Here is a 23,813-nt window from a genome sequence, read left to right as displayed (position 1 = left end):
AGCCTATTCTTCAGAGGGCTAGCTGTTCTTTCCTTTTTCGATTCTATTTACAGATATATTTACAGTTGTATTGCTGTGGTCAGGAAAGGACTATATTCACATAAAGCCTTATATTGTCAATGTGATTATTTAGTCACAATCTAGTCATAAATGTATGAACCTTTTAGGATCTAGGGGTGTCAATAAAAACAGTGAAAAAATAAATTGTTGTCAAAAACTTCTGCAACAAAAGAAAGTCAGTTCAGAGTGTCAGCACAAGGTGGCAGGAGTGACCTTTAGTAACCCTAGTCCATTTGTGACCCTCCACAGGAAGACAATTTAGTAGTTTTGTGTCAGGTTTCTTTTGTGCTTTCTAATGCTAGCCCTTCTGATGTCTTCATCTGCTGAAATTCATTTCACTGCTGGGTGATAGTTGTCATGGGTCATGAAGTGAAAGCTGGTGAATTTAACACACACGTGATATGACTTCTCTTGGTAACATGGAGAATTCTGCCTGATTGAAATGAATGAGGACTCTACACATTAATTTGAATGCACATTTTCTTTATTCTACAGAATTACTTTGAAGACAAAGGGGACCACAGCTCAGGAGATCCCAGTGGTCGTCTGAGAGTTTCACTCCTCATCTAGCCCTTTCTGTGATGAAGAACGATAAGAGAGTAGACAAAGAGACACAGATTAGTGACAGCAGAGCAACAAGACCCAACAAGTGTTACCAAAGGTAACTTGAAGATGTTACTAGTTAGTGATTCAACATGAAGGAGGTTTATTTTACTGTCAGCTTTCCTTTACCGTAGTATGTTGGCTTGGCACAAAGTATTATTGTGTAATTTGTGGGATGAGATGAATCTAAAGAATGTAGCAATTAATGGATTTGGAGGAAAGCTAAAATGTTTAAAAAAGAGAGAAGCGTAATCTTTATTTAAAGCTGGAGCAGGCAATCATTTTTTGGGGTGTTATTGGACAAAAATTCCAAGGTGGCCTTTCAGCATATTGTAATTCAAGTAGTCCGAGGGAAAGCTAAACTTCTGAGGTTCTGAGGTTTCAGATAATCTAGCCCGTGATGGGAGACTGGTCAATCACAGTGTATTCAAAGAGAGGGTGTTCCTATTGGCTGGTCTACTAATGCAGATGCATATGCGCATCCCTTCAAAGGGTGAACATTTTGATTTAATGGCAGAAAATTCTGCAGATAAAGTTGCTATTTCAGCATTGGCAACAACTGCCCACACTGAAGCAACCCACAAAAGAAGACGGACTCAAAAGTCTCAAAGAGAGTCTGACGATAAATGCTATAAAAACATGTCAACATCGTGATTGCTTTGGCCTCAAGTTGGATTCCCAGTACATGTAGATGCCCATGCTCGTCTGGTGGGCGGGACTTAGGACAGAGAGGGGAGAGGTGCAGGAGGATTGTTTTTCAACTCCTGACGTATTTTTTACTTTTTCCAAAAAACTGCGTACCCTAGCTTTAAGTCTCAAGCCATTTTTTTTTTTAGAATAAAAACTGAATTCTGTTGAAATAATTTAGTTAAAACATTTATTTTTCAAGATAGAAGGAGTCTTGATAAACCAAAAATAAATATGTCTTCTGAGTTTGTCACAACACAAAACAATGTGTTATTAACCGCCCAGCCAAATTTGAATGATTATAAAAACCGTAAGTATACAAATTAGGTTTCAAAATCATAAAAAAGGCAGTGTTCTCTGAAAGCTCTGAACATAAGGCCAATCGTGGGTTGATTTCAAATGTACAGTTGCAGTAAATACTACATATTGTACATCTCACTACTGCATGCTACTTTTGCTGAATGTTAACCACATGTTCTATGGGGAGAGCAGGGGCACCAGAGGCTTCCGCCAAGCCACCAAACTTGAATGAGGACAAAATAATGACATTTGTTGGATCTTCTTGACTTTCTGAACGTTCTTGGACCAAATTGCTAAAATTCTGAGAGTGAATCGACACCTTTTGTGGAGGTTGTGACACAATTTATGTAGTGACGGAGCAGGCTACGGCGGAGCCTATGACCTAAGCACAAATTAAACTGGAACACACATGCAACATGCTCTCATGTACAAGCACACAGAGAGGGCAGGTAAGGAGACAGACAGGGTGGATGACCCATTGGAGTTTGTCCCGGTATGTCAGATGGCCAGTACACCACAGCTAGGCTGTGGTAAGTAATGGTTGTAACTGGAAATTTGATCAGCAGAAACGCTAATGCTGTGTGTTTAGAAACAAACCTCAGATGTCCCGGACTTTAACAAAAATGTGGGTAAGTATACCAACACTGCCACAACATCAGCATATCCCACTCACTGTATAAGGGCTAATAATACAGTTGGAACTGTCAACACTAATTATTACTATTTATCTATATTAGTGCTGGGCAAGTTAACGTGTTATTATCGCGTTAACGCATTCATTAATTAACGCCGACAATAATTTTATTGCTCGTTAATGCAGTTTTTTAAAATGATTAAGCGGACATTTTTAACACAAGAACCGGCCGGCCAGTACCAACGTATATTTATAACAAATACCACACATATTACGGTAATCAGCGTTGCATATGTGCCTGACCAAAGTACCAAAAAAAGCAAAAAAGAAATGATTAATTTAAATTCTTTTTTTAGAGTTTTTAAAGTGTTTGTATATGTATATAAGCATATCGTTTAGTTATCGCTACTGAGAATTTAACAAACATTAAAAATAAGAAAAAAACATTTTTGACAGGTTTTTTTTCACAGGTTTGCAGTTATAAGTATATTTCAAATTGCATCTCTTACACACATGAAGATAAAGTTGTGGCTGAATATCTATTATCAGAATCATAACTGTATTTGAACTACTGTGTAAAGGGAATACTGCTGTTAAAAAGAACCTTATTTGTTTAACGTGTTAGCAAACCAAATGTTATGCACTTTTGTTCATATAGCAGTACTTTTAAAATATAAGTGCTACTTTTGAATTCCTTATTGAATTTTGCACATAGCATAAAAAAATCATGCGATTAATCTCGATTAAAAATTTGAATCGTTGCCCAGCACTAATCTATATATATTATTTAGTTTACTCCATTTGATTGGTTGAATGTTTATTGGTGTCTCTGCATTAACAAAAAACTTTTAAATTACCATGGAACCTTCTGTGTAACAAAAAAAGCAGTACTACTAACCTATTAAATTTCACTAATATAACTAACTAAATTAAATAAAATTGAACTATACAAAAACTGGTTTGGTTTATTTACTCCTTAATACTTCTATTTAAAATGATGAACATTTCTATAATTACTAATTAAAAGGGATTAAAACACATCTTAAATGGATTACATTGAAATGGTTAATGGATGATTGAATAGTAGTGTGCAGTATTGTGAAGGCAGTAGGACAGTACATGAAGTGTAGAGAGGCTTCTTACCTTTGAGCCCACATCACGACTTTTGGCACGCAGCTTGTTGACCTGAGACTCTGCGATGTCAGCTCGTTCTTCAGCCTCGTCCAGCTCGTGCTGCAGTTTACGGAACTTGCCCAGATTAGTATTGGCCTGCTCTTCCTACAGGATTCAACAAAAACAAAGGCCACAATATACTATTACTGCAAGAAGCAATGAACCTGGGGCCACATGGTCTTCAGTTGTAAGGTTTTTCTTAGCTTCAACATTGTAGTTTACCAATTAGGTCTAAAACAAGTCATAGTGGAGAATGAGATGTTTTCTGCCTAAAACTTAAAACGGCTGCATTTTTAATAGTATTTTAGCAACTACCAAATGTAATAAATTGTACAAAGACACAATTGACAAAAGGGAAGTAGTTTTGAATAAATAAAGAAACAGTGTCATCAGCACACAGCACAAATATAGGACAACTTTCCACACTTACAGCCTCCTCAGCAGCTCTCTTATAGGCTTTGACTTTAAGCTGCAGTTTGTCAACCAGATCCTGCAGACGCACCACATTCTTGCGGTCCTCGTCAGTCTAAATAAATGGAGGGAATAGGTATAAGCCTCTCAAGTTTGATAAGGAGAATATAGAGAAAAATGTGTTGATCCATTCATAAAAAAAATCACCTGGTATGTGAGCTCTTTAATGCGTCTCTCATATTTACGGATTCCCTTCACAGCTTCACTGCTCTTCTTCTGCTCTGACTCCACCTCACTCTCCAGCTCCCTCACCTGAAAAACATCAGAAAATGACTTATTGAAAATGTACTGTTCCACAAGAATATATTTTAACATTTAACTCCCAAGATAATTATCAGTCCACTCTGCGGCACAACTGAGCTTTTTAACCAATTTCAGCTCAGTGTTTTTTTTACATTTAATGGCATGGCACAGTCTCAAAGGTCTGATATACCCACTGTACACTACCTGCCCATAATTAAACAGCAGAAAGAAAGTTAGCGACAACCTAGTGAAGGAATATGATTATCTAGCAAACTGAAAATAAGCATTTTCCTTTTTCCATTTGAAAGATTCTGCATGGTGGGATGATCATGTTGTCTGCTTACGAGTTCAAACTGTGATACTAAAGCTTCATGAATATAAAATGAATGTTGGTCCATAGACTGTATATAAGAAGTGGACGTAGTCACTGTGACTTCACCCATTGGTTTATGGACTGTTTAGAAGTCTCTAGTGGGGCATGTTTGGGCTATCTTGGATTTTGTCTGACGGCATGTTGTTTTTTTGCAGTGACACAAGAGGGTGGAGCTCAGTACAATTAACACTGAATAAGACATTTTTAGGCGACCAAAATGATTACAATTAACTTTCATGATCTGAAAACACACTGTGAATGGGTCAAAGTTCTAACCCAGAAAACTTCCAGACTGGACAACACCGTGGTAGCACCCTGTCAATCACAAGGTAGCCCCGCCCAAACTAATACTCCTCTTTATGGTCTATTTGACTTTAAATGGACCATCATTTACTAAATGAACATCATGCTGTATTGAAGAAGACTTGAAACTAGAGATTGAGACCATAAACTCATGTTTACAATATTTACTGAGGTAATAAATCAAGAGAGAAGTAGAGTCATTTTCTCATAGACTTCTATACAACCAGAGGAGTCGCCCCCTGATGGACATTAGAGAGAATGCAGGCCCTTTTGCATTGGCTTCACTTTTCAGAACCCGAGAATTGTACTTGCACAAGTGTGTAAAATTTGTATATTGCCTAATTTCTCTTACCCTGGCCTCGAGCTTCTGCACCTGCTTCTTGCCTCCCTTCAAGGCGATCTGTTCAGCTTCATCCAGACGGTGCTGCAGGTCTTTGATGGTTTGCTCCATGTTCTTCTTCATGCGCTCCAGGTGAGAGCTGGTGTCCTGCTCTTTCTTCAGCTCCTCTGCCATCATGGCAGCATCAGTAATAGCCTTCTTGGCCTTCTCTTCAGCATTTCTGCACTCCTGCACCGCTTCCTCTACTTCAATTTGAAGCTGGGAAGCATCAACCTCAAGTTTCTTCTTCTGGTTTATGAGGCTGGTGTTCTGATATGTGAGATTTGAGAGATTGTTATTGCAGTTAGAAATAGTAATAGTAATGTCCAAAAAAAAACCAGTCAGTCATCCGTGGTTGTTGCAATGAATTATTAGATCTTACCTGTGAGTGCAGTAGCTGCACCCTTTCACTAACGTCCAGCAGCTCTTGCTCAGCAAGTTTGCGACCTCTCTCCGTTTGCTCCAGAGCAGCCCTGAGCTCCTCCAGCTCAGCCTGAAGCAAGTTGTTGCGCCTCTCAACAATGGCAATGTTCTCTTTGAGATCATCATTGGCCCGAACAGCCTCATCGAGCTGAATTTGGCAATCCTTTATGGGATGATATCAACCACATGAATGTTTAGAATCAGTTTGAATTTGAAACTTAAGGAAGTCCCCCTTTCCTTTTCTAGTTTACCTTCAGATGTGCATGAACAGCCTTAAGTTGTTTCTGGGCCTCTGCTGCCTGCCTGTTGGATTGGCTCAGCTGGATCTCCATCTCATTCAGGTCTCCCTCCATCTTCTTCTTCAAACGGAGAGCCTCATTCCTGCTGCGACATTCTGCCTCAAGAGAGCTCTGTAGGGTGTCAATCGTCCTCTGCAGGTTCCTCTTGGTCTGCTCCATCTCCTCGTCTTTCTCAGCTAGCTTGCGTTCAATATCAGCTTTGATTTGATTGAACTCTAACTGGGCTCTTAGAATCTTACCCTCTTCGTGCTCCAGGGAGGCCTGGTGGACAGGGGGGTACAGAGTTATACAATGCAGCAGACAGTTTGAATTCTAAAATGTTTAATTCAGAGAGCCTGTACCTCAGCTTCCTCAAGAGCAGACTGGATCTCGTTTTTTTCCTGCTCCAATTGTTTCCGTAATTTCTCCAGTTCATGGATGCTCTTCCCACTCTCACCAAGTTGCTCAGTGAGGTCGAAAATCTCCTCTGTGGAATGTCAGGCAGAGTGATTAAGATGGCTTTATAATTTAATTAAGTATGTCTGCAAAAACTCGGACACAAACCCCGGCAGTAGATCTTACCTTGTAAGTTCTTGTTCTCTCTCTTCATGGTCTCCAGATGATCCAAAGACTCCTCGTAAGAGTTCTTCAGTTTGAAGAGCTCAGTGCTCAGAGCCCGAGCCTCCTTCTGGGAGCTCTCCAGCTCACACTGGGACTCTTCATATTTCTGCTTCCACTCAGACAGGACCTACAGTGGATAGTAAGGCAAGCAATAAGTGTATATGCGCCAGATGACGTGTTTGGGAGTTCACTTTATGTGAAACAATTTGTCCTATTATTGAAAAAAACACTCCACGGAAAAGTTAAAGATAACACAAAGGCTGCATTTACACCAAATAAGGCGTTGCAGCAATTACCGCAGGGTTGTTTGGCGGTGTGGGAGTGTCACTTAAATTGCTCATGTGCCGTCATGTTGTGAACATCGCCAAGCGAAGGGTTGTACAGTTCTGGAAAAGTCGTTGTGCCAGCAATCAGTCTCTCTTCCATCTTTAGAGCTTGGTTAACAGCGGAATGCTACATGGTAAGGTTCTTCTTCTGGTTGGCGTCTTCTGGTCTGATCACCGATTACACCAATGTGAGGTCAGGTTGTGTTTCTCCAAAAGTTCATTGGGTTTCAACCTTTCGCCAAAATTCGGTTGTTGTTTTTTTACAACTGGCATTTTTTTGCCGAACACCAGATTTGGTGTAAATGCAGCCGAACAAATTTGCTCAATAGGTGTTAAAGACACATTTGGACCGATGGAGAGTCACTCCTGCCTTGTAAAGCCACTTACAGATGGTATAGTTTTTTTGTGGAAAATATTGAGTGCAGGTTTAAATTTATGCAATGTTTTAGCACAATCATCTGTATGCCAGAGTGTCTTTTTCATACTACCATTAGGGAGCGACAAAGTTAGACTGCCTAATTTTACACACTTTGGCTTTAATAACCCATGTTGGTGTTCCATTGGCCAATGAACTTCAAGGGACAATTCTCTCCAATATCAAAAATACATATTTTTCCTCTTACCTGTAGTGTTATTTATCAATCTAGATTGTTTGGTGTAAATTGCTGAGTGTTGGAGATAATGGCCGTAGAGATGTGGCACGACTGGAAATAGCAGTTTTAAAAGTAAAAATGTAATAATTTCCTGATATTAGTTCTACAAAGGCTCAGCGGCGACCCTGCCAATTGATAGTTGTGGTGCTCACAGATACTTAGCAGTATTTCACCTTGTCAAAGTTTCTTTGCTTCTTGTCCAGAGCAGCAGCAGCAGCATTAGACCTCTCCACATCCACCATGAGATCTTCAATCTCATTCTGCAGCCTGTGTTTGGTCTTCTCCAGAGACGAACATTTAGCGTTCACTGCTTCAACAGCCTCCTCAGCATCCTGCAGACGCTGAGCCAGCTTCTTCCTTTAGAAATCAACCATTCAAATCGTTCAATGTTCTTGCAGTTGTGTTTACTGGATACATTATTATAAAATCAACTAATATGGCTGCTCGGTCATCCAACAGACAAACTTTTTGTTCGTCTTACATTTTAGTAGGAACATAACACAAACAAAAAGCTGATCTGCTAGACGAAGTAAAATGTCTCTTTAGGAATTATATTTCAAATCATGAATTTGTATGTTAAACTGTCTTACTTGGCCTCCTCCAGTTCCTCGGTTCTCTGGATGGCATCAGTTTCGTACTTAGTTCTCCACTGAGCCACCTCAGAGTTGGCCTTGGACATGCCGCGCTGCAGTTCAGCCTTGGCCTCCTGCTCCTCCTCATACTGCTCCCTGAGGAGGTCACAGTCATGACGAGCTGACTGCACTGCATGGGCCAGGGCGCTCTTTGCCTGTCAAAACAAAATCATATGAATGAGTAACACTGTAAAACACTTTGATTAGAAGTTAATGTCCTGTGATGTTATTGTGCACTGAAACTTCATTACACCTTGGTCTCCTCCTCCAGTTGTCGCTTTAGATCTTCAACCTGTTGAGTGTAGGACATTTTTCCTCTTGTCAGTTGAGACACCAGGGATTCCTTCTCCTCCAGCTGCCTTGTGAGCTCACCTTGTATCGGCAAATGCAGAATCATATTGTCAGTGACCCAACAAAGCTTTTTTAGAGATTTTTCTATGTATTCGTGGAAACTTGAAAAAAAAGATTTTTACATGAAAATTTTCAGCTATCAATTACATGGAGCAGATATCAATATACCATTTTCCGTTTGAAGTTTTGCTTTTTGCATATTGAAGTCATTTATGCAGCGTTGAGCCTCTTCAAACTTAGTCTTGTATTCATTCATCTGATCTTCCAGAGTCCTGCATGTCTTCTCTAGATTTGTCTAGATTTAAAAAATACACATTTTAAATATTACCATTGTACCCCGAATTATACCCCATATCCATACAATTTCAACATTAGCGAGAAATCATTTCAGCCAACCTTTGTCTTCACAATATGTTCCATATTGGAGACCACGTCATCCAGCTCCAGTCTGAACTCGCTCTTCTCCTTCTCCAGTTTCTGCTTGACTCTCTGCAGGTTGTCAATCTGCTCTCCCAGGTCGGCCACACTGTCTGCTTGTTTCTTCCTGAGTGTGGCAGCAGTGGCTTCATGCTGCAGAGTGGCCTCTTCCAGGTCTCTGCGGAGTTTCTGGAACTCGGCCTCTCTCTTCTTGTTCATCTCAATCTGGACGGATGTTGCTCCACCGGCCTCCTCCAGCCGCTCACTGATCTCCTCCAGCTCTCTGGCCAAGTCTGCTCTCTGCTTCTCCACCTTGGCTCGGGCAGCTCGCTCTGCCTCCAGCTCTTCCTCCAGCTCTTCAATGCGGGCCTGTAAATGCAGAACTAGTTGGTCACTATTACCATCAAGGGTTTTAACCATTACACATTACTGTAATCGTCTATTACCTGGAGCTCCTTTAATTTCTTTTGAAGCTGAATTGTTATGGCCTGCTCATCTTCTATTTTGTTGTTGAGCTGACTGACTTCAAAATCTTTCCTGTGATGAAATACAGTAGTTAGGATTAGAACAACTGGTCATCAGTTCTGCTTTTATCTCTACAGCTTCAATGTCTTGTATGAGTTCCAGGCATACTGTACATACAGTAGTATAATGTGCTTACTTTTTCAGATGCTGTTCAAGTTGCTGCTTGTCATTCTCCAGGTCCATCAAGCTCTCCTGGGTCAATTTCAAGTCTCCCTCTAGTTTCCTCTTAGCTCTCTCCAGATCCATCCGAATCTTCTTCTCTTGTTCCAGTGAACCTTCAAGCTGAACAATATTATTGCAGAAAGTCAAACTATGTATCCCAATATGCAAGGAGCATATGGTATTACTGAACACTTAGGGATTGCAACAATACGTATAATTACATCATCCACTTGCTGCTCCAGCTTAGCCTTGGCCTTGGTCAGAGTGTTGACTTTGTCTTCTTCACTCTGCAGATCATCCAGTGTTTGCTGATGAGCTTCCTGTAAGGCTTTCTTTTCCTTGGTCAACTTGGCAATGATTTCATCCAAAGCAGCCATCTCTTCCACCAGGTTCTTCACCTATGGCCAGAGGACATTTATGTATCAAGGACTTCAATGCGGATGTTATTTGGGACACTTTACAGTGATTAGTGTACGTCATACCTTGTTCTCAGTGGCGTGCTTCTCTTTCTCCACTTTAGCCAGAGTCAACTCCAAGTCATCAATGTCTTTCTTCAGCTCAGAGCACTCATCCTCCAGCTTCCTCTTCTTAGCAGTTAGTTCAGCATTCATCTCCTCCTCATCCTCCAGTCTCTCAGACAGCTCTTTGGATTTAGCCTCCAGCTGAATCTTGCTCTTGATCAGCCCTTCGCATCTTTCCTCAGCATCTGCAAGATTATCTTGCTCCTAAAATGAAATGGTCATTACTTTATCATATGGTAACTTGCAAGATACATGATTTATTAAGAAAAAAAAAAAATATATATATATACAGTATATTATATATTCATATGGTATATACCAATCATTCTCAAAGACTGGGTCAGAACCCACAGGTGGATTGCTAATCAAATTTGCAGAATTTCTTTTAATTAACATTTACATCGGTAGTACACCAGAGCCACAGAAGTCTACAGCAGTTAGAAAAGGCTTGCGTACATTGTCTTTGTTTTACTGATGAGAGGAAATGAAAAGAATGACACCTATATGTATTTATTTGTTCTCACTTATAAACTATTCATTATGTGTTTCTGTTTCAATAACTATAAAACAAAGTTGTGATTTATCATTTCCAAATATTTTTCTGGCTGGTTTACCTATTCAAGATAATGTAAGGTGATGTGGAAATGGCAGTAAAGATGGTCAGGTACATTCATTTATGCACAAATTTGCCTATTGTGAATTGAGTCGCGATGGTTGGATGGTTGGTACAAATGAAAGTAAAAGTCGACATTTAACAAGAAGTAACATAACGTACTTAACTTATGTCACCTACGTAACGTTAACATGTTGAAGTCAATGGGACAACCTGTTTAAGAATTAAGAAGGGATACCAATGGGTCCTGACAAAGCATCCATATTTGACAAGTTGGGACTGAGATTGTGTTTTATATACTGTATGGTTATATTACCACTTTGATATTAAGAATAATGTCATTAGACTCACAGCCTGGACGTGGAGCTGCAGGTCGTTCTTCTCTTGAAGAAGAGAGACCATTTTCTCCTCTAGTTCCTTTCTACGAGCTTCAGATTTTGCGTAAGCCTCTTTCAGCTTCAGGAATTCTTCCTTCATGTTGGCCATCTCCTTTTCTGCCTCTGCAGATCTCAACAGAGGTTTGATCTTGAAGAAGAGCTTCATCCAGGGCCAATTCTTGACCCCCATGAAGGCACGGATGTTCCACTGGATCACCAATAGTGCATCTCTGTTGGAAGATCAATCAGAGTTAAATATCTATGAATGATCGTTATCATTTTCTTGGTTTTAGTTCATTTTTAGATTCCTGATTTCTCTGACCTCCTCTCAACAATCTTGTTAAATTCCAGTCTTGCCAGCAGGCCTCTTGCTCTTGACTGGATTCCAGTGATGATGAGTGACAAGCGGTCATCCCTCATCTCCTCCAGTGTCCCAAGAAGACCAGCCTTGAAGAACACCTTTAGGTACATGAAAACATACGTTCCTCTTAGAAATTCAACGTTAATCTTAAATGGTCCCTTGCTCAATCCAATACACTTGTGGATTTTGCTGCTACAGTCCTATTTGGTCTGGTGTAACCAGTAGCTTATGGTGGCAAATTGTACTCTATAACTGGCATTATTCAGTTGGTGTCATAGCAATAGAATAGGAGTAGAATGGACATTCCCATTCAAATCAATGTAGCAGGATAGTCAGAGCAGCGGCTATTTTATGTGTACCTTACTGTTGTTTTGCTGTTGCCATTGCAACCGTTGTAGTGGCCAAACTTCCATATAAATTAAACCCACTTACGGCTAGTTGCAGACTCACTGAGGTGAGGTTTTGCAGTAACGACTAACAAGAGCAGTGGAGTAGTAACGTTGTGAGGCGTAGAGAGTCAGAGTAAATGAGTAAAATTGAACAACTCCACGCCTCGGCCACACGCTCGTGTCACACCATAGGAAAGCTCAAACTAAGATGCGATACAACTCAGTTTGGCTCATTTTCTTTTACCAGTCTGGAATTCCACCATGCTTTAATGCTACACTTGTTACAGTAAATGAGCTGAACAGTGGGCTGGTAGCCAGTGGTAGCGTTGGGTCTAACAGTCCCTCTGCCTGGAGAAGGACAAGCTAACTATTTAACTAGCCAGCCATCCATCTCAGGAGCAGCATCCATTCTCTTCCCTGCGAGCTGCGACAAGACTTTACGACCCCACTGACGTGTCTTGTCACCATAACAACTAACAACTATCAGCATTTTCTTTTGTATTAGTCAAATGACCACTGAAAACAGTTCAATAACCAATTTATTTCTTCATCTGTTTCTCTGGTTGGTTTACTGACTTGATGAGACTTCTTGATTATTTTCTTCTTCTACTTTTCTGTCACATTTTGCATTTAACATCATTCTGTAGTTTGTTATTGCTTAAACATTTGTAACAGATGTGCTTTGAACTTGTCTTGTTTATTAATTACCTTTGTATGTCCAAACTTGTACTGATTGTGATCAATATCCAGAGACCCAAGAAGTTTCTCAGCTCCCTTCCTGCTGTCAATAAACTGGCCATCAGGAATGGCAGCAGGATTCAGGATGCGATATCTGGAAAATGGAACGGTGAAAATACATTTTAAAATTACATAACACCTTATTTTAGAATTATAAAGTATGTGACTAAGCATAATAATTATAATCAGGTTTATTGACAAGGTGGTTTTCACATACAGGGAATTTGCTTTGGTATTTGGGGCATACAATAGACATAGACAACAAAAAAATCAGAAAAGTACTACAAACAGTGAAGAAACAAATAAATATGAAATGGAAACATCTCAATAAAACAAACATATTTCACATACAAAATAATACCTCTGTTTGAAATCTCCATAGAGGATCCTGTTGGGGAAGCCCTTTCTGCAGATCCTGATGCCTTCCAGCACACCGTTACAGCGCAGCTGGTGCATCACCAGAGGGTTCTCCATGGCCCCAGGAGTCTTGGTCTCATTGGGGATGATGCAGCGGACAAAGTGAGGGTGAGTAGACCTCAAGTTGGTCATCAGCTTGTGCAGGTTCTCCTGTGGATGGCATTAAATCCTGTGCTTAACACCCATTTGATATGATTGTTGTGATATATATCTCCCCGTTATCAAGGTAAAATGAAGTCTCAGTCTTTAATTTACATATGAAGTAGCCGTTGATACATATTTATGTATTTTTACTAACCCTGTGCAAGGCAGACACAGTTTGGAAGGATGAACCTTTCTTCTTGCTTCCTTTGCCACTCTTCGCCCCTTCACCTAATGAACCATTGTACAACTCATTAGATTTCATTAACAGACACAGCCATAAGTTTCATTGCAGTTCTTACTGTGACAAATGCAGTACATTCAGTTCATTCCTACCTTCAGATCCAGCATAATTTATAAAGAGGAAAGATAACAGCTTGAGACAAGACTTCTGGTAGAGTCCTACAACGGTCTCGTTCAGAGGATCCTTGTTCTTCCCCAACCAGTTGTTGATATTATAATCAACAGTTCCAGCATAGTGCATCAGGGCAAAATGAGCCTCTGGTTTTCCTTTGACAATTCTGGGCTTCTGGAAGTTGGCAGATTTCCCCAGATGGTTGTCATAGAGCTTTGCTTTAAAGGTGGCATCAGAGGCTTTGGGAAACATGCACTCCTCTTCAAGGATGGACATGATACCCATGGGCTGAAGGGACAACAACATGAGCGGTTTGAAGAAAATCAATCAATCAATCTTCATGTATGTCTGAACATGTAATACTCAAGTCTCTTACCTTTTCAATCAGGTCAATACAGGCCTGCAAGTCCATACCAAAATCTATGAAAGTCCATTCAATGCCTTCTTTCTTGTACTCTTCCTGCTCCAGCACAAACATGTGGTGGTTGAAAAACTGTTGAAGCTTTTCATTGGTGAAGTTGATGCACATCTGCTCAAAGGTGTTGAACTGGAATGAAATGTGACAAAAGTATTTATAAGTAAGTAGTCATTTTCATACTCATATATTTGTTACCTGCATTAAATTGAAAAGATGGCGTTGATTAAATAAATTTGCCTGTATAATATATATTATATAGACATTAATAGAAGAAGCTCACTTCAAAGATCTCAAATCCAGCAATGTCCAGTACACCAATGAAGTACTGGCGGGGCTGCCTGGTGTCCAGGGATTGGTTGATCCTCACCACCATCCACAGAAACATCTTCTCATACACTGATTTAGACAGTGCGCCAACAGCATAGTACACCTATAAAGAAAAATCCAACCTTTGAAAGTTACAGTAAATAGCCTTTGTTTTTTCTGTCAGTGTTTTTTTCCTTTATCTATTGCGCTTTAGGAACACCTTACAATAAGTTGCATTATTACCTGCTGGACATTTTGTCCCTTGGTGACCCACTCATTTCCTACTTTGACTCTTGGGTGACAAAGACCTTTGATGAGGTCGGCAGAGTTCAGGCCCATCAGATATGCGACTTTGTCAATACCTGAGAAAATGCATAATCTCTTAATAAACTCATTAAATTCTGACATGTTTCATGTCCCTGATCACAGAGCTTATCTCACCTTCAGTGCCATCAGCCTCTGCCTGCTCCTCACGCTGCTTGTTCTTGAACTTCATGTTGCCGTGATGCATGATGGCACCAGTCAGCTTGTAAATGCCGTTCTTCTCTTCTTGAGTGAAGCCCAGTACGTCAAAGGCGTCCTGTGGAGGAGTACAGGATAAGTTCTCAACATTTGTGCTAGTTTTGGCATCCTAAATTGGGAAGAGGGATATTATATTTGATATGTCATTGACTTTTTGGATTGTATTAGGGTACACAGTAGAGTGGCGGGAGAGATCCGGGGGATAAGATATGTGCTCTCTGAGCCACCATGATCCCACATTATAACCATAGTTGGAATCTAATCGAGTCTATTTAAATCATTTGGCTAGAGACACAGTGATACTGGGTTATAAGTGACATCAAGTTTCATAATGCTAGATCAACAGCTAGATGCAAAATAACATGCAGGAAGCCAGAGCATTTTTCAACAACCCTCACCCTTTATACTAGCCATCATTAATAAATGATATATTGATAGTTAGTTCAACTTTAGTTAATAGTTATTATCCTGTTAACAAACAATACAATAATAATTAATAATGTTTACTAATTATTAGTGATGCTTTAATTTACTTTATTTTAACAGTTTATTGTTGCACACATCATAACAGTTTATTTACGATATTAAAGGTGCAATATATAGGATTTAGAGCATTAATATAGCAGCAAATAGCTATCATGTAAAGATATAGTGCAGTATTGTCTACCTGAGCAGAGAATGTTGTCACTCTTCCTCTGTGTGTGTTGTTTGCCGAGATTTCACTTGCTTTGCTTACATAGCTGGGCCATCTGCACGCCCTTAAGTGCATGTTAGTGTATGTTAGTGTATGTTAGTACATGTTATTCTATGTGAGCGTGCCCCTCTGGTTAGCTCACGGCCGCCACTTTGCACTGCGCTCATACGGCAGTTACAGCTGATCCCACTGATGGTAGAAATGTAGAGCCCACCCTCCTGCTCCCCCACACGTTAGCTCTGTTAGCTCTGTCTGCAATGTGGCCAAAGTTTGCGCTGTTAGCACTGCGAGCTGCTGGCTCAGCTGTCGACATGCTGAGAGCCATTGAGAGGCAATTGAAATGCTCTAAATCTCTCTCTATATAAATATACCTTTAACAAATCATTTATTAAAGATTACCAAATGATTGTAAAACATCTACTGAATAAACATTATAGATCAGATACCTGTAACACTTTGTTTACAACCTAATTAATAACCATTAACAATCTACTCACATTATTTGGATGGTTATTATACAGCTGCTGATGATTATAAAACCTTTATAAATGGCTAATAAATACTTTGTAAAGCATCTATTACTATCTATTAAAACATTGAGATAAATAGTTAATACTCAATGGTTAACAATTGGTTTTTGGTCCTATCTATTTCGGGTTTATAGATTTTTACAAACAATTACTTAAAGGTTTACAAATCATTTGGTAATCATTAACAAATACTTGATATAGTGTATCAAATCTTATAATATATGCAAAAATAAAAACAGTAATAAATTGTTTACAAATGTAATCAAAAGGTAATTTTATCGTCTATTATATTAGCGATGATGAAATATATAGTTTCTCAAAATGTTATATTGCACAAACTAATGATAAAATAACATAAATTATAGCATAACTAATAATAAGTAAACATGAATAATTATCATGCCATTGTTTGTTAACATTTAGATAACTATTAACTAAAGTTGAATTAACCAGTTAACCATTTATTAATGATGGTTATTATAAAATGTCACCCTTCTACTTGACTTTTTGGTGTGAGTGGCCGGCTCCATGATTAGACATCATGGTTCATCCCTACTCACATCAGTGGCCATCAGCTCCTCAGAGTCATTGATGGAGGCTACTGTCGTCTCTCCTTGGGAGATGAAGGCGTAGTCATAGGGGTTGTTGGTGATGAGCAGCATCTCTGAGAAGCAACACAGAAGTGTTAGATTCTGTATGCCAGTAGGGATGTAGCAACATTACAACTACTTGTTGTTACTGGTCACAGATCAGTTTTTCATTTACCAAGCAGCTCAGGTTTCTTCTGAGACAGAATCTGATAGAAGATGTGGTAATCTCTCTCATTCTTAAGCTGAAAGGTGACACGGGACTTTTCCAGCAGATCTGTAAAGACATTTGCATTATGTAAGTGGGTTTGGTGCATCATTGTGAACATGTGAACAGACAAAATGAAAAGCAAAGAGAAAAGACTGCTTACATGTCTCAATATCAGCTGAGGCCAGCTTTCCACTGGCTGCAAAGTGGATTCGGATGAATTTGCCCTAAAAATGATGCCAATGAAAATGTGTTAAAATAGAATTGGCACAAAGGGGTATTTCATTACAGACAGAAACTTACAAATCTAGAAGAGTTGTCATTCCTGATGGTCTTGGCATTCCCAAAGGCCTCCAAAGCAGGGTTAGCCTGAATGATTTGATCCTCCAGGGTTCCCTAAAAGAATTGAGAAGTGCAAAATTTGTTCAAATAGTTAAAATCTAAAGAACATTATTCAATGTGCCGTTAAATGTTTCAGCATTATAACCTTTTTGTCCGAGCCTGCGTCCTTCTTCCCGCCTGCAGCTGCGATGCTGGCAAAGTACTGGATGACTCTCTTGGTGTTGACGGTTTTACCGGCACCAGATTCTCCCCTGAAGACACAAATGTCTTTGATAAGTTGACAACACACGGTGCGGCCTCTCCAACTTTTCAGGTTTTTTGATTAAAGACAATATTTTCTAACACACATGGCAGCCAAGTACATGGTCGCAATAAACACGTGGTTAACGTTGTTAATTTAAACAAAAACACTTGCTTAGGTTTAGGCAACAAAAGAACTTAGTTAGGTTTAGGAAAAACATCATGGTTGGGTTTAAAATAAGTATGTAAACTTAGTTTAGGCAACACAACCACATAGTTTTTTTTAGGAAAAACATCATGGTTGGGTTTAAAATAAGCACTTAAACTTAGCTTGAGGCAACACAACCAATTACTCAGGTTTAGGAAAAACATCATGGGTGGGTTTAGAATAGGTACATGAACATAACTAACATAACTTCAAAATGACTCAAAAACACTTAAGGACAGCAGCACCCGTCTCTAAAACCGGTTGAAAGAGTGTTTTCTGTCAACGTACTAAATCCTTACATTCCCGGAGCATTTTCTCTGAAGGTCTAATAATGTAGTGGATGGGTTAACATTGTAGTTACTTGGGAGCCCGGTGCATCTCATACAGATGGTAAAGGGGATCCTTGTGTCGTTATCAGATGCTGAGGGATGTGACAAAGTGCCGTTATTTGACGCCATTGGTATGAGAACAGGCTGAGAATACACCCTGATTATTGTTTGTCTATTTCGTTTCTTGCCAGTAGATCTATAATGTGATGTTAATGTTCATATTTAGGTGCTTTATTCCACTGTGGCATCAACAAACTCAACTGCTCACTGATAACATACCACTTAAAATAACAATATACATTACCGGGAGTAACTGAAGCATATCAGCAAAAACTCACAAAACAAATAATATTTCTCACAGCTATATATCATTCTCAATTATATAACACAAAAACACAACTTACGTGATGAGAATTGACTGATTTTCTCTGTCTGGAAAAGAGAAGAAAGTATCACTGGAGGATTCTAGGATTCACCTCTCTGTGAACGTTATAATAACTGAAGGTGAATTACCAGTCAGCATGTACTGGTATGCATTGTCAGAGATGGAGAAGATGTGAGGAGGAGCTTCAGTCCTCTTCTTTCCTCTATAGGCAACAACCACCTCTTGGTTGTAGACTGGCAGCCCCTTGTAGGGGTTGATAGTCACACAGAAGAGTCCAGAGTAGGTCTGTTAGAATGAAATAGAGGAAGTTAATGATTTTAAAAGATACAATTATGCTGTAGTTGTACTATAGGTGAGGGATACAGTCTTTGCCTCAACTCACATAGATCATCCACGCTGCGTAACGCTCTTTGAGGTTAAACAGCACAGCTGGCTCATGGAGGAAGGTGAACATCGCCATGTCTTCAATTTTATCAAACTTCGGCGGGTTCTGAGGGTGGACATCGCACTCCTTCACTGTGACAGTCTGAAAATGGAGATAGTGAATGTTAATGTAATACCTTTCTGTGTGATCACGCAGTAGGAGCATCAGTCTCCTATTGTTTCACTGCTATGTATAACTAAAGGACAAATGGACCTGAATCATCCCTTGCACCACTGTGTCTTAGTTAAGAAACCAGTTGCATCCAGAGCAGCTGTGCCTGCCAGCTCACTGACCTTCCCTTTTGCAGTCTGAGCAGTGACATTGTCCCCCTCACGGCTGGTGACAGAAGCCTTCACGTACTCCTCGTCCGTATCCGGAATGAAGCACTCCTTCTTCATGTCGAAGGGACGGGTCTGGGCCTCCAGACGCTCCCTGTCTGACTTCCTCAGGTAAGGGGCTGCTGCCCCGAACTCTCTCATGACAGCATCGCCCATTTTTCACCTTGTCTACAGGGGAAAATGATCGAAATTCAGAATAAAAACACTGCATATGCCAATATAGTCAGTTTTGTATTAGTTAATTTATCACATATTGGTGTTAGAATTTATTGCTTTTTCAATCTAAAACATTTTTCAGTTGCTCTTACCTTACCAATCCCTACCGAGGAGACTGAGGTGTAATGGTCCTGAGGAAGTAAATAATGGAAACTGATGAGAGCAGTCTGAAGTCCACACCAACACAGGTAATGCTCAAAGTGATCTGTGAGCCATTGTCCCCGCACCTTACCTTGAGATAGAATGGTGACCTGTTGGGGGTTTCACCATGAGTTCCCCTTATAAACAAAGCCTCTCAGCCAAATATGGAGGAGCGTTCAGGGTCCAGGAATGTTATTGTGTCTGCGTGGGGTCGGGGGGTGCGTGAGGGGAGGGGGTTAATGAGTGGCGGAGAGCAATATAGAAATCAGCAGGTCAGAGTGTTATCAGCGATGGGGTCTCCTGGCGAGGCCATATTAGGAGCTCCATGCGGTGCAGTGATTAATCATAGGTATCCTCAAGCAGCCAGGAGACCACAACTCACTCTTTAAATAGACACAGGGAGGAATTCCTTTCTCATCATCCCTTAAGTGAGCTTCTGTTACAGGAACAATACATGCAGCACTGAGCAGAAGCATCCTCACAGGCAAGACGGATACCTATCAAAAACCGTTTAAATGGATTTTAATGGTCTATGATTGAAATAGATGTGGTGATATTTAAACAGATGGTGACATGATAAACTTTAGGATGTTAAAATCTTTTTAATTTTATCTTTACTTTAATATTTATTGGTGAGACCTTTTCTTTTTTTGTCAGGCAGGTCGATCAAAGATGATCGTTGATTGAGGACAAATGGAAATACTCTGTATTACAAATGGAAATAAAATATAAGAAATGAAAATGAGAGAAAGCATGTTAAAAATATGTTTATGTCTATTATATAATGTGTCCTTGATGATCTGCACTTTCACACAAATTAAAAAAAAAAAAATCATTCAATAAAAAATGTAAGCAAGTAGAGGTCAACAACAAATACAAATAGTACATTTTAGCATTTCGCTAGAATCTAGAGTGAAAATAGTCAGGAATTATATATCTGTTTTGAAATTTAGAAATCATCACATTACATTCTAATTCAATACATTTCTGCATTTACAAAAGATAAACTTATAAATAATAAATGTGTTGGAGATTGACAAAGAAATAAGCTGCAAAAAAACTAAAAAGGAGAGTTAACATTCTTTGCACAATGAAAATTAATCCAGAGTATTCCGTAAATGAAAAGTGCTGGTATTGTTTTCTAAACACAACAGAAGACGCAGAAAATATTTGGCGGGATATTCTAGAGAAGCATGTCATGTCTGGGTCTCAATTACCCAGAAGGCTTAGGTGGAGTCGCAGTGAGGCATTGGTAACATATTGAGTTTAGTTATCATAGAATGGACTTTGGGGTAATATAAACAGCCACCAGATACCACATGGGGCGGTCTAAATAAAGAACAGGACTTTGTGAGATTAACCAGGCGACAAGTGCGAGGCAACACAGACAGAGGTCTGCCACAGGTGACATGCTTGAGATTCACTGAAAGGCGGTAATGATGACACACAATGGAGTATGTCAGCGCGACATGCTCCGATGCGATGCCAAGGTCACCGTGGAAGCCTTCTCCCATTATCAGTCAGCGGTGGGTGCGAGCCGGCCCTCGCAGTTACAGTGCCGTTGACATGGCATCGTGTCTTTGGAGGACAAAGATAACTGTGTGAAATTCCTGTTTAGCACACGGCACTGATTGAGGAGAACAGCCTCAGAGGCTTTCGGGACCCTGCCTTTTGCCTGCATCTGGGATCACTTGTAGCAGATGATGGCCTCCAGCTGGGTTCTGTCTCGCAAAAATATAATGTGAGTGGCAGGTTTATTCCACAGCACATCAACTTGTAATGTTCCGTATCAAACCCCACTCCAATGTGGAGTCTGAGTCTAAGCTGAGCTGCTTCAGTTTTACAGTAGGTATCTCCTGAAGTATCAACTGCTCACCCGTAGCTGCTGGTTATCAAGGTAACTGAGTTTTACAAATTTGAATTCACAATTTATCGACCTAACCCACTATTGAATAACACTTAAAGGTAGAATATATGATATTCAGAGTATTGATAAAGTAGTTAGCAAGTATTATCTATGAAAAGATATAGAGGAGTAATGTCTACCTGAGCAGAGAATGAAGTCACTCCCCCACCCACGCGCTGGTTACCCCTCAAGTAAACACAGTTAGCTTAGTCAGCACTGTTGCCAAAGTTTGCCCTGTTAGTGCTGTTAGCACCATTAGCTCCAAGCCGCCGGCTCAACCGTCACCATGTTCAGAGCCATTGAGAGTCGAATCGAAATGCTCCCAGTTTTGTATATAGCACCTTTAATCATTTATAACCCATACAACTTATTCAACATACATTAGTTATTATGTATAGCAACCAGGGACATACTGAGACTGTAATTTAGTCTGGGACTTTAAGATGGAATCAGTCAGATCTCAAACTGGGAGGGGCTGCTTGTAACCCCCCTCAGTATTGAAAGTATTATTCTGACAGTCAGCGGTCCGCTCTGTGCCTTCTGTGGCTCCGTGGGCCCACACGCCATGACTGAGGACCATACAGTAACTACTGACATTAGAAATGGAAAGATAAAAACTCAATGACCACTGTCCTAGAATAGATCGGCCATTCGGGACTCTTCTGGAACTTCCCGATGGTCTCGACTCCCCTGTTAGGAACTATAATGCACAACCAGTCACTCACACCAGTAATCACGGCCCCTTCAGAGGTCAAGAGATAAAAGGAGGGTCAACAGCTGGTGACAAGTGCTGAGATTATTTCCATTCTCATAGGTCGGCTCCCGGCCCCGTTACTGACAGCTGGCGTCAGGGTGCCAAATGGAAGTGAGAGATGCCATGCCCCTGCTAAAGACCAAGTGAAGACAACACTGACCTCACAGTTCAAACTTGTATTCATTAAAGGAAACATGATTCACATGATTTGTTTATGTCACAACCAGAGAATATTGTCGCCACATAGTTAATTACATACAACCTGGAGAAGCAGAAATAGATGGGGCATTTAGCTACGTGTCTCATTAAACACCTACTCATTATATGAGCAACTTTAAACTAGTCTTCATAGTAACCTTTTTTCTTTTTATTTGAAACTCAATTTTGCCAGAAAGTTTTCCTCGGATTTGACCAGTAACTTTATAATTGTTTTATTTTTTTCTTATGCAAGTGCTTTATAAATACAGTTTATTAATATTGTTTTATTTTCTAAGTTGTTGATCCAGGTTGGCACGTTGAGTACAGCAGGTTTTTATGGTTTTGTTCATTTCTGCAATTAAAAGGACAGTGTGTAGGAGCTAGCAACTAGCAGTGTGGTTGTAGATTGCAACCAACTGACTCTCCACTCTCTTTCTAAGACTGAGAGGCCATCCTTGCTATCATGTCTACTTGGTGGTAACTACGGTGGCCGTCAGGTAACATAGAAACGTGAAAGGCTCTCTGTAGAGTCAATGTTTGGTTTGTTCTGGGCTACCGTAGAAACATGGCTAGGCTGCATGAAGAGGACCAGCTCCCTATGTAGATATATGAACGAAAACATGACGACTCTTAGTTTCAGGTGTTTATGCACCAATGGAAACATAGGTATGAATATCATATTCCATTTGTGCTGATAGATTCCCCAAAATGCTACACACCGGTCCATTAACTAGTGAATCATTAAGTATCTGGATATGCCCCTGGTCTTAGTCTTTATTTAACCTTTACTCCCCGTCTTTGGTGCATTCTGGTCATTGCTCTGGTGCTTTTGCATCAAATATCATCTTGAGGGGTGACATCATCCTTCCTGGACGTGCCGTTTTTTTCTTTACTTGTCCAACCTTAGTAATTAATGCAGCTCATGTTAACAAACCAATTATTTTCCCTAACTACCGCTGATGTTGCTGCTGCTGCTGGAGAAGAAAATGAGTAGCAGAGGGAATACCCTGAGAGACCTTATCTTTCATACATTCTATAAATATATCACCATCGTGCTAAGGCAGTCAGTGTAGCAAACCGCGTTTTTTGTAAAAACTATGAAAGTGTTAAACTCCTGGGTTAAGACCACAAGCATCATCAACCATGTTAAAGATGGTCTAATTATAGAGGTGGTGAACTGTTCCATCTTCGGTCAGTCCTCCCAGTCATTCTGACCATGGGCTCAGATGTCCTGTTAATCGTGCTGATAATCCTCAACACATACTGCGAATGTGCTTTCATTAGCTAATAGTTACCTGCGTGGTCGCTCAGGGAGTTAAGGACATGACACGTAATAAGAGACGTGACAGGACTCCCTGAATTTCACACAATGGGGGTCTGGGGCCTCCCTCCTCCTGCCCCAAATCATTATTTAGTCTCCAGCAGAAGTAACAATGATAGACCTGGCAGCCAGGCAAAGCTCTAGACAGACAGGTAGCACTCTTAGTTCAGTGTTAAAGAGAACATTGATAAATATAATTTGTTTTTGCTTGTTGTTTCTT

The 23,813-nt window shown here is 40.1% G+C and overlaps 1 protein-coding gene across 1 annotated transcript; it reads right to left on the bottom strand.

The window, feature by feature from the left end:
- Positions 1 to 526: 526 nt before the first annotated feature.
- Positions 527 to 19,521, bottom strand: LOC306705744 (myosin-7). Its single transcript, XM_079172577.1, has 39 exons — positions 19,506 to 19,521; positions 19,366 to 19,404; positions 19,013 to 19,225; positions 18,678 to 18,821; positions 18,424 to 18,580; positions 18,315 to 18,342; positions 17,279 to 17,384; positions 17,095 to 17,187; positions 16,955 to 17,018; positions 16,762 to 16,860; positions 16,557 to 16,660; positions 14,692 to 14,830; positions 14,494 to 14,612; positions 14,225 to 14,374; positions 13,903 to 14,073; positions 13,508 to 13,814; positions 13,329 to 13,402; positions 12,975 to 13,180; positions 12,584 to 12,707; positions 11,448 to 11,584; positions 11,100 to 11,355; positions 10,097 to 10,339; positions 9,836 to 10,012; positions 9,589 to 9,734; positions 9,374 to 9,464; positions 8,907 to 9,296; positions 8,679 to 8,805; positions 8,413 to 8,531; positions 8,118 to 8,314; positions 7,701 to 7,884; positions 6,510 to 6,675; positions 6,290 to 6,414; positions 5,901 to 6,209; positions 5,609 to 5,812; positions 5,200 to 5,496; positions 4,076 to 4,180; positions 3,888 to 3,983; positions 3,428 to 3,562; positions 527 to 636 (listed from the first exon to the last, which is right to left on the bottom strand). Exons 3-39 carry the CDS (start codon positions 19,211 to 19,213, stop codon positions 616 to 618), a joined length of 5,811 nt encoding a protein of 1,936 aa, XP_079028703.1. The 5' UTR covers positions 19,214 to 19,225; positions 19,366 to 19,404; positions 19,506 to 19,521; the 3' UTR covers positions 527 to 615.
- Between the last annotated feature and the right edge of the window lie 4,292 nt (positions 19,522 to 23,813).

This window comes from Pholis gunnellus, assembly GCF_910591455.1.
Source record: "Pholis gunnellus genome assembly, chromosome: 14".
Classification (NCBI taxonomy): Eukaryota; Metazoa; Chordata; class Actinopteri; order Perciformes; family Pholidae; genus Pholis; species Pholis gunnellus.
Note: the sequence above shows the minus strand (reverse complement) of the source record. Positions and strands in the feature narration are given on the sequence as shown.